General features: G+C 43.6%; 2 protein-coding genes across 2 annotated transcripts in view; one reads left to right on the top strand and one right to left on the bottom strand.

Moving 5' to 3' along the window:
• Positions 1-17,786, bottom strand: part of dct (dopachrome tautomerase) — a 64,273-nt gene extending 46,487 nt beyond the window's left edge. The window contains exons 1-3 of the mRNA XM_059970363.1: positions 17,530-17,786; positions 15,160-15,404; positions 564-863 (exon numbers count right to left, since the gene is read on the bottom strand). Coding sequence (XP_059826346.1) covers positions 564-863; positions 15,160-15,404; positions 17,530-17,663 — 679 coding nt within the window. The 5' untranslated portion in view covers positions 17,664-17,786. The remainder of the gene's footprint in view (positions 1-563; positions 864-15,159; positions 15,405-17,529) is intronic.
• On the top strand, positions 6,853-9,796 carry LOC132394338 (uncharacterized). Its single transcript, XM_059970364.1, has 2 exons — positions 6,853-7,248; positions 8,718-9,796. Exon 2 carries the CDS (start codon positions 8,891-8,893, stop codon positions 9,611-9,613), a length of 723 nt encoding a protein of 240 aa, XP_059826347.1. The 5' UTR covers positions 6,853-7,248; positions 8,718-8,890; the 3' UTR covers positions 9,614-9,796.
• Positions 17,787-18,132: the final 346 nt, after the last annotated feature.

The following is an 18,132-nucleotide window of genomic DNA, read 5'->3' as shown; positions in this document are numbered from 1 at the left end:
GAAGGAGATGTAGGGACAGATGTTGCAGGGGAGATGTAGGGACAGATGCTGCAGGGGAGATTCCTGGAGATGGGAGGGATGGACGAAACAAGAAATCACGAATAGAGTGTGGAAAACAGAAAGAAGCAGGGTGTGAATGATGTGCCTGATGGTGAGGTCACGTTGTAGTTAGAGGAGATGACGAAGAATGATGTGTTGGGTGTAGTAGGCTGAAGGGGGAGAGCCAAAGGAACATTTTGGTTCAGATTCCAATATCTGCAGTCTCTTGAAACCCAGTTTGTGTGTGTTGCCAAGATTTCTAGCATCTGTAGAATCTCTTGTGATTATGGTTTCCATAAAATACATCTGACCTGTCACAGGTAAAAAAGAGAAAACCAGATATAGTAATCATTGTATATCCATTGTCACGTGTGTTGAATGTGCTAATATGTTATTATAACTTATAAATGAATTACTTATTCAATGTTGCAGCAAGATTGTTAATTTACTTCAGTATAACATTGGTTATAGAGATACTATCAAGGATACTTTTCTTAAAACAAATATAAAAAGAGTAAACTAACCCAGCAATGTATCCCTTGTTGAGTAATAATGAAGCCACACAAAATAATTGTATATTGTCACATTTGCCATTTGCGGTTGAGTTCCATTAGGCCCCAGTATACTCAGCCAGTGTTGGGTAGTGATGACATAATCTGGATGGATTGTGTTTTTTGCTTGATCTAATGCATCCAAAAACTGCTCTCGCTCTGCAGGAGTTAGTGAAAGAATATTTTTTCTTATCACTGGTGGTTTTCTCACATCACAGTTCAAGCCAGTCCATCCAAATTTACATTCACCACAGTTGTATCCAGCATAGTTTCCTATTTAAGTGAAGAGAAATGATTTGACAAATATGGAAAATTGTTGTCCCCATTGACAACAGCATATAGCTGTTCAGCTGCTAGAATAAAAACTTTATGGACTTCAGAGTTATTAACCCTGCTTAACAACACTCCACCCATTTCAGAGAAGACATTACATTCATTAAGAACAAAACCAGCAGACACTTGAAATATTTGGCTGGTTAGGCAGTATCTGTGAAAGGAAAGAAAGAGAGTCAATGACATTTCATTAGAACTTGGAAAAATCGGTAACTAGACATGTTTTAGATTGCAGAGAAGAGAAAACGCTTAAGGGCAGAAAAGTGAGTATCAGTATAGGATGGAGACCAAAGGAGATGGTCACGAAAGGGAAGCTGAAAGTCTTTTTTATTGTAACTCATTCGAATAAAGTGGAAACAGGACACAGGAAAAAGGGAAAAATTGCATAGAAAACACTCGTTTCCTGTAATCTAAAATTAAAAAGAATGCAGAAATATCTAATTGTTTAGGCAGCATCAGTGGAGGGAGAAAGAGGGGGGCTGTTGACCTTTGATCTTAACTAGCCAATATGGTTATCCAAAATTGTTGATTCACGGTTAAATCCTGACGGCTATAATGAACCTAGATGGAAGATGAAATACTGTTTTAGAGCTTTGATGGGATAACATGACAGCCAAAGACAGCTAACCAGAATGGGACACGGAATTATAGTGATAGGTATCAGGAAACTCAAAGTCACTCTTGGCTGTCACTTCAATTCCCCATCCCATTCCCACTTGGATAGTTCAAGCATTTTATTTAATGTTAGATTTTCAGCAGCTGCAGAACTTGTATGTTCTTCTAACATAGAAACATAGAAGCATTGATTCTATTCCATTGTTATATTTAATATCAGAGAAATGTATACAATATACAACCTGAAGTTCTTGTTCTTTGCAGGCATTCCTGAAAACAGAAGAGTGCCCCAAAGAATGAGTGACAGTTAAAACATTAGAACTCCAAAGCCCCCTACGCTCACTCCCACACACAAGCAACAGCAAAGCAATGAGCCTCTCTCACCCCCACCCATCCATAGAAAAGCATCAGCACCCACCAAGCAAGCAAGCAATAGCAAAGACCCCAAGAAAGACCATGATCTGCAGTAGAACAAAAACTAATCATTTACCCGATAAGTCGACATGTTGCAGGCTCTGTCTCTGTCTCTCGCCCTAATAAAGGGGAAAAGAGGTATCCCCTTTCACTGTGAGAGTGGAGACAGAACAAAACAACTCACTGAGTTATGGTGTTAGAAGCTTGTCACCTTTTTTTTTTCCTGAGTTCTGTGACCCGAGACTCGACAGCAATCTCTCACCCAACAATGAGAAAGAGAGAGAGAGACAGAAAGAGACAGACAGCACAATTCGCCAAGTACAGAGCCTCCAACAGCTGATCCGCCATTCCCTCCCATGACACTTCAGTCGGTGGCACCAGCATAGAATCAGCCCTTCCACAGGGCTGCAAAACTATTGAACTATTCTCACTCTCCTCTCTGTTTTCCTCCATCCTTTTATAATTCATTGAATTACGAAATAGCTTCAGAACAGGAGGAGGTCATATCTATTGTGTGTACTGGCTGTCTAACAGAGAATTCCAATACAAGCCATTGGCTCTTTTCCTGCAGCTTTGCTATTTTTTTTTCTCTGCTTTAAAATCAGTCATCTTATTCCTTAAGGCTGCAATGTAACCTATCTCCACCACAGGGCACTTGATTCTAGATTCCAGTCATCTTTCCTCACATCATTCCCAATTCTCTTCTCCTTTGTTTGATGTCTGTTCTCAATCCCTCCCACTACCAACTTTGTCCAGCTGCCTCATCATTTTACACACCTCTCAATTCTCTTCTCAGTCATTCTATCTGCTTTAAAATTTTTAATCTATCCATCTACTTACAGTTCCTCTTCCAAGGAAACATTCTTATAAAAGTGTTCCTGTTTACAGCCACCCAGCAAAGAGGCTCCACCAGAGTCAGTGTGGCAGGTGTCCAAGCTGGAGTTGGTGCTGCTCTCCAGTGTTCGCTCGGAAGAAAACTAGCTGTATTGTGGTCGACTGCAGATTTCTGCTATTTTTTTGTGTGACTGTATATTGAAGATATCTCATTATCTCACATGTACCTTGTGCTGTGTAAGACTGTTGGTTGCACCTTAGTCCCAGAGCAATGCTGTTTCATTTGGCTGTATTCATAGGTATTCATGCATGGTTATATGATAATTAAACTTGAACTTGATACTCCAGGTAAGCCTGACCAGTGTTTCATAAAGGTTCAGAACAAGTTCTCTGCTTTTATACTCAATGCCTTCATTGTTAAAGCTGTACTTGTCTATGCCTTATTTTGCACTTTGTCAACATAGCCACTTCAATGACTTATGAAAAAATAAATGGCTCTTATCCCATGCATCTCTTTTTAGAAGAGCATATTTGATCCTCTCCTGTCCTCATTCTCACCACCAAAATGCATCACCTAACTTTATTCTGCAGTGCAATTCACCCTAATTGCATTGCCCATTTCACAGGTTGTCCTATCCTACAGATGAATACTGATAGAAATGTGACTTGCATCACCAGACAGATTAACTGTGATTCATAAGCTCTCCTCAAGCCACAACTTTATTTGTATCATTTAATCTCACTTGATTTCCAACCAATCACAAATATTTTCATAATTTTCATCTGTATCCCTGTTTGATATTTCAAAAGGAATCAAGCTGAAGCATTAATTTACTCTCTTTAGAGCCACGGCCGATCTTGCTTAGTATTCCCAGTATTTTCTGTCTTTACTTCAGTTTTCTAGCAACTGCTATGTTTTTTGCTTTTCAGTTATAGTTATATTTTGTATTTGACATTCCTGAACTTTCCTGGCCCATTTCTGATGGTCTATTAGATTCAACTCCTAAATTCCACACAGCATAAGGTAGCAACTTGAGTGATTATTAGAATATCTCATTTAATTTTTGAACCGCAATTAACCCATTCTGATCCTGAACAATCTGGTCAAGATGGTACTGAACTGTGATCTACATCAAGGCTGTGGCTCAGACCTAGTTGCTTTTTAAGTTTGTAGGAATGGTTTTGGGACAGAGAGAAGAGTTTAGGAACAGGGGCTTGGGGGTGTTAGAGGACAGGCAAGCCTCCGCTCCATGCTCTGCATTCTAAGGCCGGTAACGTCAACGTGGGATGAAGGGCATCTGTGGTCAGATGTCAGGCCAGTAGACCAATGAGGATGAGCCCTGGGTCTTCAAGTCCACTGGTGAAATTGAAGCCTCAGTGCCTGTAAACCTGAGTCCTCTGGAGATTGGAGACGATCTATGGTGGGGCTGGAGGAAAATCTGTCTGAGTGCATGGGTGGGTGGCTGGGATGGAGGATATGAACTTGTTTTATTGTTGTTGTTTCATTGCTATTGTTCTGTTGTTGCTATTGCTTGTGTGAAACTTGTGGTCACGGTATGTTGGTGCCAGAATGTGTAGTGACACTTGCGGGCTGCCCCCAGTATATGCTCAGATTTTATTGGTTGTTAATGCAAATGATACATGTCACGGTATGTTTCATGTTCATGTGATAAATAAATAAATGTGAATCTGACTCTGGAGGAAAAAAAAATTGTGAGTCTTACATTGGCTACACTTAGGAGCAATATGCACCTTTGAACTATTTAATTTAAAGAGGATTTAGAGACATTTTTGAAAATGCAAAGCAGATTATATAGTTACTTACAAGGCAGGCACCTCTCTGTCTCTACCCAATGAACGGGAGTCACCTGCTACTCATTTCCAACTCATCACCTGCGGCCTATTTAAACCCAACTCTCATCCGCAGTGTTTGTTTGCACATCGAACCAGTCAGCCTGAACCAGTTGCTCCTAGCCTTCAGTTTGCTTGATACCTGTAGTGTTTAGTATCTGTTCTCTCTTGTTTTGTGGCCTCTGGTGACTTGTTATTGTTGCAGTGTATTATTAAAATTATCGATCATTGCTAATTGTATCAGCTATTCTGGTTTTGGGTCAAGCCCTCTCTACATCTCCTCATAGATGGCAAGGTTTTGAATTAATTTGGCAGTGGAAGGAGACACAAAATAGATGTAGAGCCAGGAGAGAGGCACAATCAAACAGAAGAAAAAATAGATCAGAATAGTAGGCAGAGCAGACATAGGTATGTGGGAGGACAACAAAACTAATTGGCATGTATTTTAATGCATGGAGATTCACTGGTAAAGCAAATAAATTAGGAAGGCGATTGGCATAAAATTATGCTATTGTAGTTATCACAAAGACATCTTTGAAGGACAGGAATGGCATCTCAATGCTTTTAGGTGTGGGAACATCAGGTATGATGGCAGTGGCATTAAAGAGGGCGTGGTACCAGAATGATGATTAAAGAATCTACCTCTGAAATAAGTAGGGAATATATTCTAGAAGACTTCGAATGAGACCTTCGGGATAAAAATTAAAATAAAAAAGAGAGATTACTTTGTTCATATCAAGTTACATGCCTCTCAAGAGTCAGCGTGAGATGGAGAAGCAAATACTGTATGTAGGTGAATCACAATGAGTTGTAATAGCAAATCGGTTATAGTAGTAGGGGGTTTAAAGTTCTTTATTATTAATTGAGATTGATTTGGTGTGAAAGGATTTGGCAGAATTTCTAAAGTGCATTCATGAGCTGCATATGCAATTAGAAACAGAAGAAATTCTGCAGATGCTTGAAATCCAAAGCAACACACACAAAATGCTGGAGGAACTCAGCAGGTCAGGCAGCATCTATGGAAATGAATAAACAGTCTATGTTTCAGGCCATGATTCCTCTTCAGGATGAAAAGGAATGGGGAAGATACCAAGGGGTAAAAAAGTAGGGAGAGGGGACCGACCAGTTCTGATATATTGATTCATGCCTCGTTTTGTGCCAAGATGAGGCCTCCAGTGTGGAGGAGCAACACCTCATATTCCATCTGGGTAACCTCCAACTCCAACTTGATGGCATGAATATTAAATTTCTCCTTCCAATTTAAAATAAACCCCTCCCCCCTTCTGTTCCCCACTCTGGCCTCTTACCTTTTCTTTTCTTCCTACCTCCTCCCCCCTCTTGGGTCCCCTCCTTTCTCTGATACTCCACACTCCCCTCCTATCAGTTTCCTTCCTCTCCAGCCCTTTATCTTTCATACCCACCTGGCATCATCAATCGACTTCTAGCTATCCTCCTTCCCCTCTCCCAGCCTTTTTATTCCGGCGTCTTCCTCCTTCCATTCCAGTCCTGAAGAAGGGTCTTAGTTCGAAACATTTGACTGCTTATTCATTTCCATAGATGCTATCTGACCAGCTGAGTTCCTCCAGCATTTTGTGCATATTGTTATGTATTTAGAGACAGGGCAGAGCTAGATCCACCTCTGGGGAATAAAATCTAGAATTGGGTTGAAGTATAAGGGGGTGAACATTTGGCAGACAGTAACTGTAACTACTTAAGTTTCAAGGTAGCTTTGGAAGGGATAAGGGTAGTCGGGAAATTAAGGTTTTGAATTTGTAGATTGGATTACAAAATGGCTTGTGCATAGAAAGCAGAAGGAGGAGATGGAGGGGTATTATACTGACTGGAGGTATCTGATCAGTGGTATTCTATAAGGATCAGTGCTGGGAGCTCTGTTTATAATATACATAAGTGATCTGAATGCAAATGTAGTTGGGCTGATTAGTAAGTTTGCGAATGGCATCAAAATTAGTGAAGAAGGCTGTCAAAGGATTCAGCAGGGATTTAGACCGGTTGGAAATGGCAGATGGAGTTTAATCCAGACAGATGTAAGGTGTCGCACTTTAGGAGGTCAAATACAAAGTAAATGTTGGGATCCTTCCGAGCATTGATGTACAGGGTGATCTTGAGATGCAAGTCCTTTGCTCACACATTGCAATACAAGTAGATAAAGTTGATAAAGAAAGCATACAGTATACTTGTCTTCATCATTGGGGTATTGAGTGTAAAAGCTGGAAAGTTGCATTCAGTTTGTCTATATTTGGAGTATTGTGCACAGTTAATGGAGGCATTAGAGAGTGTGCAGAAGAGATTTACATGATGTTGCCCAAATTAGAGAGTATTAGCTATAAGGATAGTTTGGACAGAATCAGTGGCTGAGGGTGGGTGGCAAGTATATCAAATTATGAGAGGCATTGGCAGGGTAGATAGATGGCGCTGTTTTCCCAATGTGGACATATTGAATACGAATGGGTATAGTTTGTGGTGAGAGGGGGAAAGTTCAAAGGAGATTTACAAGGCAAGTTTATTTTTTAACTGTGTGGAAGGTGCCTGGAATGTGCCGCAGAAGTAGTGGGGGAAGCTGATACAATGGCAACATTGAAGAGGTGTTTAGGTAGGCACAGAGAATGGAGCGATATATAATAATGGGCAGGCAGACAGGATTAGTTTGGATTGGCATAGATGGTGCAGGCTGAAAGATTGGTGCCTGGTTTAAACTGTTCTATGTTCTAAGAATTGAATCCAGTCACTGCTTTTTGCACTTCTGTTTCTTAGTCTTACTCAAACTGATTCTGCCTTTTCATTTCTGAAATGAGATCCTTTCTCACTCTTGGATTTATTGCACTCTTTATTTTATTATTTTTTATTTAGAGATACAGCACAGTAACAGACCTTTTTGGCCCAACAAACCCCATAAAATCAATTAACCTACCAACTGGAAGGAAATCGGAGCACCTTGACCATGCAGTCAAGGGGAGAACATACAGACTTCCTACAGAGTGGTGGGAAATGAACCCCGATGCTGGCACTGTGATAACATGTTGCTCCAAAGGGTCATCTATCTTCCTTTTCCATAATGTCTCCGTACTATACGTTAGGTGGTGTGGAAAATTTAATAATTCAAATATTTTGTGATGAATCCATTGTGCATTCACATGAGGACCCTTCCAGTTTGTCTTTTTACCATTTTTCCTGCTCTGACTGTCCTGTCCTAACAACCGCTAGCTATCATCACTCATTTTGCTGCTTTGACTCCAAATGAAGGTCTCAACCCAAATCATTAACAGTTAATTTCCCTCCAAAGATGCTGACTGACCTGCTGAGTACCTTCAGTATCTTGTGTGTTGCTCCAGATTCCATCGTCCGCAGTTTGTTGTGTCCCCATTTTGCTACTTTGCAGTATTTCCCTGACCTTTCTTTTTACCTTTCTAAATTTATTTTCACTGAAATGCTCTTCTTAACTATTTAGCTTAGTATTTTATTTGAAGCCCAAATCATTCTGTTTACTAGGACCCTGCTCCCAGCTCATTTAAATTGAAGCTTGTTCCTCTTTGCTCAGTTGTCATGTGGATGGCCCATTTCTATCACACCAATCTTTGAGCCTTACTTTCTAATCTTACTGACCCAAAGCCCACTTATACATGTCAAGTAGTATAACATATGTAGTTTTCCCTTTTAATTTGCATCCTGGCTGTTCACATTGCTTCAGCAGGACCTGCACTCTTGTTTTATCAATGTCCTTGTCTCTGTCCAAAATCTTTAATTTAATGAACATGGACAATAATACCGGACCTTTCTCCACCAATTGAAGAGTGATATCCAAGGCTCTACAACTTATTCGCCTGGCCATTTTGATTGTCAGTAAACTAGGATATGATGAGTTTAGATATTTCATTCAGCGAAGGACCAGCAATAGACCCTTGTGTTGAATTTGCAATATTTCAATAATATTTGAGTAATCACTTAAAGTAAACCTGAATGAATAGGAAGGGTGCAATCACGCTGATGGTATTGTACTTGTGGTGAACTATGTGCCTGTCTGGACATGCCCCCTTCTGACTGCTCTTGTGGCTCCTCCCACAGGCCCCTGTATAAAGGCGATCGAGGTCTGATCCTCTGCCTCATTCTCCAGGATGTAATATGATGGTCACTCACTGCTGGTTCCTTCTTCAGTCAATAAAAGCCGATATCTCACCTTACATCTCAGAGTGAGTTATTGATGGTGCATCAATTTTATTGACTGAAAGTTTTAAAACATGGAAACCATTTTACGTCCGGAAAGGTTGGATTTGGACCCTCAAGACCCTGAAGCAGCTCTTGCTTTTGAACACTGGCTTGCATGCTTCCAATCATACTTGGCGGAGCTTTGTGCGACTGACCCTGCCGTTATGTACAGAATTCTCCTCTCGAGGGTCATCCCAAAAGTTTATTCCATTATCCGGGACCTGCCGACCTACGAAGGGGCACTGGACGCCCTCAAAAGACAGTACCTGCGGCCGGTGAACACCGTCTACGCAAGACATCATTTAGCTACCCGGCGACAGCAGCCTGGAGAATCGAGCGCCGAGTTTCTCCGAGCACTACAGACACTCGTCCGAGCTTGCGACTGCAAGACGCTCACGGCAGAACAACATGTGGAGCTGCTAGTGCGAGACGCCTTTGTGACGGGACTGAGGTCAGTGTATGTGCGCCAGCGACTGCTGGAACACTCCGATCTTACCTTACGCTCAGCGATCGAGACGGCCAATGCTCTGGAAGCTGCGCTGCACTATGCCGACGCTGTCCAGTCGCGCGATTCCCCGCCGGTTCCGTGGACGCCTCAGACCCCACCACCACCGGCTCCCGCGAGCGAAATCGCCGCTGCCAGTCGCGATTCCACGAGCTCCCCGAGCCCGACCACAGCGGCAGCCCGTCAGAAACCTGTGCTTTGTTATTTTTGTGGCCATAAAAAACACCCTCAAAAACGTTGCCCAGCGTGAGAAACGACCTGCTCCAGCTGCGGAAAGCAGGGCCATTTCGCCGAGGTCTGTAAGTCTAAACTGCGAGCGGAGTGCAGCGCTGCGGGTGAAACGTGGGGGCCGCCATCTTGCATGCCCGGATGTGGGCGGCCATCTTTGTCAGCGTCAGTACGCCCCGCCCCTGACCCTCCGATGCCTACCGGGTACTCCGGATGTGGGCGGCCATCTTTGTCGGCGTCAGCACGCCCCACCCCTGACCCTCCGATGCTTACTGGGTATCCCGGATGTGGGCGGCCATCTTTGTCGGTGTCAGCATGCCCCGCCCCCGACCCTCCGATGCCTACCGGGTACCCCGGATGTGGGCGGCCATCTTTGTTGGCGTCAGCACGCCCCACCCCTGACCCACCGATGCTTACTGAGTATCCCGGATGTGGGCGGCCATCTTTGTCGGTGTCAGCATGCCCCGCCCCCGACCCTCCGATGCTTACCGGGTACCCCGACGGCGATTCAACTCTGGCCACTGTAACTCTCGACCAAAGTGCTCCACACCAGCTTGCAAGGTCCATGATGGACATCCGGGTGGAGGGGCACAGGACTAGATGCCTGTTTGACATGGGCAGCACTAAGAGTTTCATTCACCCGGACACAGTGCAACGCTGCGGACTCGCAACACGGCCAGTAAGTCAGAAGATCCATTTGGTTTCTGGGTCACATTCCACAGACATCTGGGGGGGGGGGGGGTTGTGTAGCGACTTTGGTGGTGCAAGGCACAGAGTATCGGAACTTTGCGCTACTGGTCATGCCTAATCTGTGCGCACCTGTGCTATTGGGGCTGGACTTCCAGAGCCACCTCGAAAGTGTGACTATGGTATATGACGGGCCCCTCCCACCACTCACTGTCCGGAATCCTCAGTTTTGTGGGACTTCATCACCACTGACACACACACACAGCGACACACACATCCCATCCAACACGACAGCTGCGCTACCGACACCACTTGCAGTCTCTCCGCTCTCGAGGTCCCTTCCCCGCCGCTGTTCGCCAACCTGACCCCGACTGTAAACCGGTGCAGTGGCTGCTCAGGGAGGGGATCATTGAGCCAAGCACAAGCCCTTGGAGGGCCCAGGTGGTCGGATGGTGGCCCCACCCCCCTCTCACGAACTCCTATTCTCTTTTCCCAGGAAGTCTGTCACTGGGACCGCTCTACCAGTTTGGCTGATGTCCCCGGGACCAGTGCTGCTCCGGAAACATGTGAGGAGCAATAAATACTCCCCGCTGGTCGAGAGGGTTCACCTTCTACATGCGAACCCCCAGTATGCTTACATGGTCTTACCTGATGGGCGGGTGGACACGGTCTCCATCCGCGACCTGGCGCCCGCAGGTGCAGCAGACCACTACCCTGAACACTCTCCGGTAACTATGAACCCTGTACCCGAGGTGACACTGCGCTCACCAGGCCCTACATGGACTCCTCATGACCCTTATATACCAGGTGCCTCGCACATGCATGAGCTGGAACCAGCACAACCTCCGTCTCCTGTGCAATCACCAATGTTGCCGGCATCGGTGCAATCACAGCCGGTGCTACGTAGATCGCAGCGACAGATTCGACCACCTGATAGACTTGACCTGTAAGAAACTTTGCCACATGGGGACTCTTTCAAACAAAGGGGGGGGGGGGATGAATGTGGTGAACTATGTGCCCGTCTGGACACGCCCCCTTCTGACTGCTCCTGTGGCTCCTCCCACAGGCCCCTGTATAAAGGCGATCGAGGTCTGATCCTCTGCCTCATTCTCCAGGATGTAATATGATGGTCGCTCACTGCTGGTTCCTTCTTCAGTCAATAAAAGCCGATATCTCGCCTTACGTCTCAGTGTGAGTTATTGATGGTGCATCAGTACTACAGTGTACTACAGATACTCCCTCAATAGCCATCAGGACATTGAGGAACAGATATAGAAACATATACAGCACAATGCAGGCCCTTTGGCCCACAAAACTGTGACGAACATGTTCTTACCTTAGGAATTACCTAGGGTTACCCAGAGCCTGCTATTTTTCTAAGCTCCATGTACCTATCAAGGAGTCTCTTAAAAGACCCTATCATTTCCGCCTCCACCACTGTCGCCGGCAGCCCATTCCATGCACTCACCACTCTCTGCGTAAAAAAAACTTCCCCCTGACTTCTCCTCTGTACCTACTTCCAGGCACCTTAAAACAGTGTCCTCTCGTGCTAGCCATTTCAGCCCTGGGAAAAAGCCTCTGACTATCCAATCACATAATATGTAATCAAATTAAGGAAATGTGGAAAAATAATAGGGTTGTTATCCTGGGGACTTAAACTTTCTGAATATAAACTAGGACCTTTTTAGTGCAAGGGGTTTAGATGAGGCAGAATTTCTTCAATGTACTCAAGAGGCATTTCTGAAATTAATATGTGGACGATCTAATGAGAAGAGGGCCATACTGGACCTGGTGTTGAGTAATGAGCCTGGCCAGGTTGACTGACCTTTCAGTGGCTGAACAGTTGGGGACCAGTGATCACAACTCCTTAACTTTCAGGATGGCTATAGATAAGGATAGGTATGGTACTTGTGAGAAAATTTTAAATTGGAGTAGGGTAAATTATGGGGCCATTAGGCAGGAACTAAGAAACATTAACTGGGAACACCTTTTCTCAGGTTGACTTTAAGTGAGGCAATCGTATACAAGATTACTCAAATACCAGACATGTGGAAGTGGTTTAAAGATCAACTGCACAGAATATAGGAAAGGTACATTCCTGTTAGAAGGAATGACAGAGGTGGAAAGATAAGAGAACCTTGGATGTCCAGGGAAGTAATAATAAGAAGAAATCAAGAAGAAGAGTGAAAAGTATGCAAAGCTTCAAAGGTCAGGATCAAACGAAGCACATGAGGAGTGTAAAGAAGCCAGAATAGAATGAAAGGAGGAAGTTAGGAAAGCCAGGAGGGGCTGGGAAAACCCTTTGGCAAGTAGGACTAATGTGAATCCCAAGGCATTCTATACGTACATCAAGAGCAAGAGAATAACTAGGTAGAGGGTAGGATGACTCAATGATAAAGGGTGAAACCTCTGCTTGGATGTGGATAATGTGAGTCAGGTACTTAATGAGCATATTGCTTCAGTACTTACCAAGGGAAAGAACATGGAGGACCAGGATATCACTGCTGAGTGTATACATACATTAGGGCATTTAGAGGTCAAGGAAGTGCTGGGCCTCCTAATGAGTATTAAAGTTTATAAGTCCCCCAGGCCTGTTGGGATTTACCCCAGTTTATTGAAGGAGGCAAGAGATGAGATTGCTGGGTCCTTGAACAGTATCTATGTATCCTCTCTAGCCATAGACTAGGACCGGCGAGCTGCTGATGTTGTACCTCTATTTAAGAAGGGAACAAGAGAAAATCCTGGGAACTATAGACCAATGAGTCTTGCATCAGTTGTAGGGAAATTGCTGGAGAAAATTCTTAGGGATAGGATATACGAGCATTTGGAAACCCATGGCCTAATTAGGGAGAGCCTGTATGGCTTTGTGCACGGCAAGTCGTGCCTTACCATCTTGATTGAGTTTTTTGACGAGGTGATGAGAGAGATTGATGAGGGTAGGGTAGTGGATGTTGCTTCCATGGATTTTAGTAAGGCATTTGATGAAATTCCTCATGGGAGGCTAATCCAAAAGATCCCATCCAAAATGCATGGGATCAGCTGCAAATTGACTGTTTGGATTCAGAACTAACTTGCACATAGAAGATAGGGTAGTGGTTGTAGGGACTTATTCAAGCTGGATGTCTGTAATTAATGCTGTTCTACAGAGATCTGTGCTGGGACCTCTGCTGTTAATCATGTATACAAATAATCTGAATGAAAATGTAGATGGGTGGATTAGTAAATTTGTGGATTATACCAATGTTGGTGGCGTTGTGGATAGTATAGAAGGCTGTCAAAGAATACAGCATCATATAGATCATTTACCAATATGGGCAGAGGGATGGCAGATGGAGTTTAACCTAGATAAATCTGAGGTGGTGCACGTTAGTGGGGCAAATGCAAAGAGACAGTACACTGTTAAGGGCAAGATCCTTAACAGTGTTGCTGAGCAGAAAGAGCTTGGGGTCCAAATTCATAGCTCTTTGGAAGTGACTACACAGATCAATAAAGTGGTTAAGAAGACTTATGGAATGCTTGCTTTTATTAGTCGGGGCTTTGAGTTCAAATGTCAAGAGGTTATGTTGCAGCTTTATAAAACTCTGGTTAGGTCCTAAATGGACCATTGCATACAGTTCTGGTCGCCCCTTTATAGGATGGGCATTCAGGCTTTAGAGAGGGTGCTGAAGAGGTTTACCAGGATGCTGCCTGGATTAGAGGGTATATGCTATCACAAGAGGCTAGATAAACATGGTTGCTTTCTCTGGAGTGTCAGAGGCAGAGAGGAGATCAGTTAGAGGTTTACAAGATTATGAGAGGCATAGATAGAGTATACAGGGAGTATCTGTTTCCCAGGTTTGAAATGTCTAATAGCAGGGGACAGGGGACAAATATTGAAGGTGAGAGTGGGTAGGTTCAAAGAGGGATGGGAGGGGTAAGTTTTTTACTCAAAGTGGTGGGTGTGTGGAATGTGCTGCCTGTGATGGTGGTAGAGGCTTTTAAGAGACATTTGGATAGGCACCTGGATGTAAGAAAGTTGGAGGGATAGGGACATGGTGTAGGTAGGAGGGATTAGTGTTTGAGTTATTTGTCTTTTAGCTGGTTCGGCACAACATTGTGGGCTGAATGGCCTGTTTCAGTTCCGTACTGTTCTATGTTCTTAAACTCATATCTCTGACTCCCGTGCCTTCCTTTGAATTAGTTTAATGTTTTGTAGTTACAAAACATAACAGATCTTTTATTCCCTCTGAAGTACCTCCTCCTTGCTTTACATCTGTTATTGATACCTATGTAGGCCATTTCAGCTGTATCTGCTCCCTTGCATTCCAGCCCCAAGGATCTGTTTTAAATCCTAAAGCCTGCCAGGCAATGGATTACAGAGAACATTATCTATGCTCCAAATGTACAGTGTCCCATTCCTACATTTCCTTTTACTTCCCCTGAAATATATGACTTCCTGCACATTATTAATATCAATAATGAAAAACACAATGATCAGACTTCTAACTAGTGGGAGACAGAAATTTAGAAGGAATGAGAGAAGTTCACAACCATTCAATTGGAATAGGAATAAATTATATCACTTTTATCTCAGCCACGCAGGCATCATCAGTGAAAGTCAGCATCAAGTTCCCCATATCAATATGTACCACTCACAGAGTAGAGGCTGATGCCAAATAAAATTATATAAGTTTGAAACAATGGATTGATAAGTCGATGCTTGTCAATTGACATGCATTTTAAAGCAGATAAAGTCACATAGAAAGTTATGCAAGGCTGATACCAGAACTCAGATGATATACGTACTCATCAGGAAATAATGAAAATGTTGAGGATGGCAGAGCTAATCAAAAATTTGCAGCCATGACTAGTATATAAGCAGAAGTGTAAAAAGCCTATTACCTGTGCATCTGCAGGTGCGATTAAAGAACTTCAAAGGCCATCGCTCCCGATCGTCCACGTTTTGTAAGTGATAAGGGCCACTCCAAGGTTTGTTGATGACATGTACATCAGCACACACTCCTCGATTGGATTCAGCTCCACACAGCACCGTCGGATCTGAACCATGGGACGGGCAGCATTGCTTAGAGCGCAGGGCAGAAACTGTGCTACATGCACGTGGAAACTGAGAAGCCACTTCTTGGAAACTGCCCAGCAGCATCCACAGCAACAGAGATACATGCATTGTGAGGATATGCAACCAACACGCTTAATGACTGTAAAAGTTTCACCCGTTACTTTTTGTCTGCTTCAAAGTGGACACAGGAGGTTATCAGTTAAATCTCTCTGGTATGTGCAGGGTCTGCTGATTATGCCTTAATTGCACGGGTCATGAAAAGAAGTACATCTTGTGATTAGCACATGACTTCTGCCCTGTTAACCTGCAAAATATTTTCAGAGCATACAGTATGCATTCTGATTCAGCTAGCAATCCTTTTACCAATAGAAAATAGACAATAGACAGTAGGTGCAGGAGTAGGCCATTCGGCCCTTCTAGCCAGCCCCACCATTCACTGTGATCATGGCTGATCATACACAATCAGTACCCCATTCCTGCCCTCTCCCCATATCCCTTGACCCTGCTATCTATAAGAACTCTATCTAACTCGCTCTTGAATGCATCCAGAGACTTGGCCTCCACTGCCTTCTGAGGCAGAGCATTCCACATATCCACCACTCTCTGGGTGAAAAAGTTTTTCCGCATCTCTGTTCTAAATGGCCTACCCCTTATTCTTAAACTGTGGGCTCTAGTTCTGGACTCACCCATCAGCGGGAACATGCTTTCTGCCTCCAGTGTGTCCAGTCCCTTAATAATCTTATATGTTTCAATCAGATCCCCTGTCATCCTTCTAAATTCCAGTGTATACAAGCCCAGTCGCTCCAATCTTTCAACATATGACAGTCCTGCCATTCTGGGAATTAACCTTGTGAACCTACACTACATTCCCTCAATAGCAAGAATGTCCTTCCTCAAATTTGGAGACCAAAACTGCACACAATACTCCAGGTGGGGTCTCACCAGGGCCCCGTACAGCTGCAGAAGGACCTCTTTACTCCTATACTCAATTCCTCTTGTTATAAAAGCCAGCATGCCATTAGCTTTCTTCACTGCCTGCTGTACCTGCATGCTTGCTTTCATTGACTGATGTACAAGAACACCTAGATCTCGTTGTTCTTCCCCTTTTCCTAACTTGACCCATTTAGATAGTAATCTGCCTTCCTGTTCTTGCCACCAAAGTGGATAACCTCACATTTATCCATATTAAACTGCATCTGCCATACATTTGCCCACTCACCCAACTTGTCCAAGTCACCCTGCATTCTCATAACATCCTCCTGACATTTCACACTGCCACCCAGCTTTGTGTCATCGGCAAATTTGCTAATGTTACTTTTAATCCCTTCATCTAAATTATTAATGTATATTGTAAACAGCTGCGGTCCCAGCACCGAACCTTGCTGGTTACAGCCTGCCATTCCGAAAGGGACCCGTTAATCACTACTCTTTGTTTCCTGTCAGCCAGCCAATTTTCAATCCATGACAGTACTCTGCCCCAATACTATGTGCCCTAATTTTGCCCACTAATCTCCTATGTGGGACTTTATCAAAAGCTTTCTGGAAGTCCAGGTACACTACATCCACTGGCTCTCCCTTGTCCATTTTCATAGTTACATCCTCAAAAAACTCCAGAAGATTAGTCAAGCATGATTTTCCCTTCATAAATCCATGCTGGCTCGGACTGATCCTTCTACTGCTATCCAAATGTGTCGTAATTTCCTCTTTTATAATTGACTCCAGCATCTTTCCCACCACTGACGTCAGGCTAACCAGTCTATAATTCCCTGTTTTCTCTCTCCCTCCTTTCTTGAAAAGTGGGACAACATTAGCCACCCTCCAATCAGCAGGAACTGTTCCTGAATCTATAGAACATTGGAAAATGATTACCAATGTGTCCATGATCTCTAGAGCCATCTCTTTCAGTACCCTGGGATGCAGACCATCAGGTCCCAGGGACTTATCAGCCTTCAGACTCAACTGTCTATCCAACACCATTTCTTGCCTAATATAAATTTCCTTCAGTTCATCCTTTACCCTAGTTCCTTTGGCCACTATTACATCTGGGATATTGTTTGTGTGTTCCCTAGTGAAGACAGATCCAAAGTACCTGTTCAACTCATTTGCCATTTCCTTGTTCCCCAAAATAAATTCACCTGTTTCTGTGTTAAATGGCCCAATTTTGGTCTTAACTATTTTTTTTGCTATTCACATACCTGAAGAAGCTTTTACTGTCCTTTATATTCTTGGCTAGTTTACCTTTGTACCTCATTTTTTCTTGGCGTATTGCCTTTTTTGTTATCTTCTGTTGCTCTTTAAAAGCTTCCCAGTCCTCCGGTTTTCCACTCATCTTTACTATGTTATACTTCTTCTCTTTTATTTTTATACTGCCCTTTACTTCCCTCGTCAGCCACGGCCGCCCGTTACTCCCCTTAGGATCTTTCTTCCTCTTTGGAATGAACCAATCCTGCACTTTCTGCATTATTCCCAGAAATACCTGCGACTGTTGTTCCACTGCTAGGGTATTCTATTGAACTTTGGCCAGCTCCTCCCTCATAGCTCCATAGTTCCCTTTGTTCAACTGTAATTCTGTAATACCAGAACAGACCACTTGTTTTTTTTAGAATCCAGTAAAATTTAACTTTTTATTCAAGTAAATTGATGGAGCTCTTGGTGTCATATTTATTGAGATTCATACTGAAGAATTCACAACTTTCTGCAGCTTATTTTGATCCCCCCACCCCCACCCCCACATCCCAGACAGTGATGAAACCAGTTAGAATTGTCTCCAGGGTACATCTGTAGAGGTTTGTGAGTGT

The sequence above is a fragment of the Hypanus sabinus genome, chromosome 5 (assembly GCF_030144855.1).
Source record: "Hypanus sabinus isolate sHypSab1 chromosome 5, sHypSab1.hap1, whole genome shotgun sequence".
NCBI classification, from domain to species: Eukaryota; Metazoa; Chordata; class Chondrichthyes; order Myliobatiformes; family Dasyatidae; genus Hypanus; species Hypanus sabinus.
The sequence above is the reverse complement of the archived record's forward strand: the minus strand, read 5'-3'. Positions and strand labels throughout refer to the sequence as shown.

Bases quoted from the DNA above. Each gene is read 5' to 3' on its own strand.
- LOC132394338 (XM_059970364.1), top strand. From the start codon at position 8,891: ATGGAAACCATTTTACGTCCGGAAAGGTTGGATTTGGACCCTCAAGAC.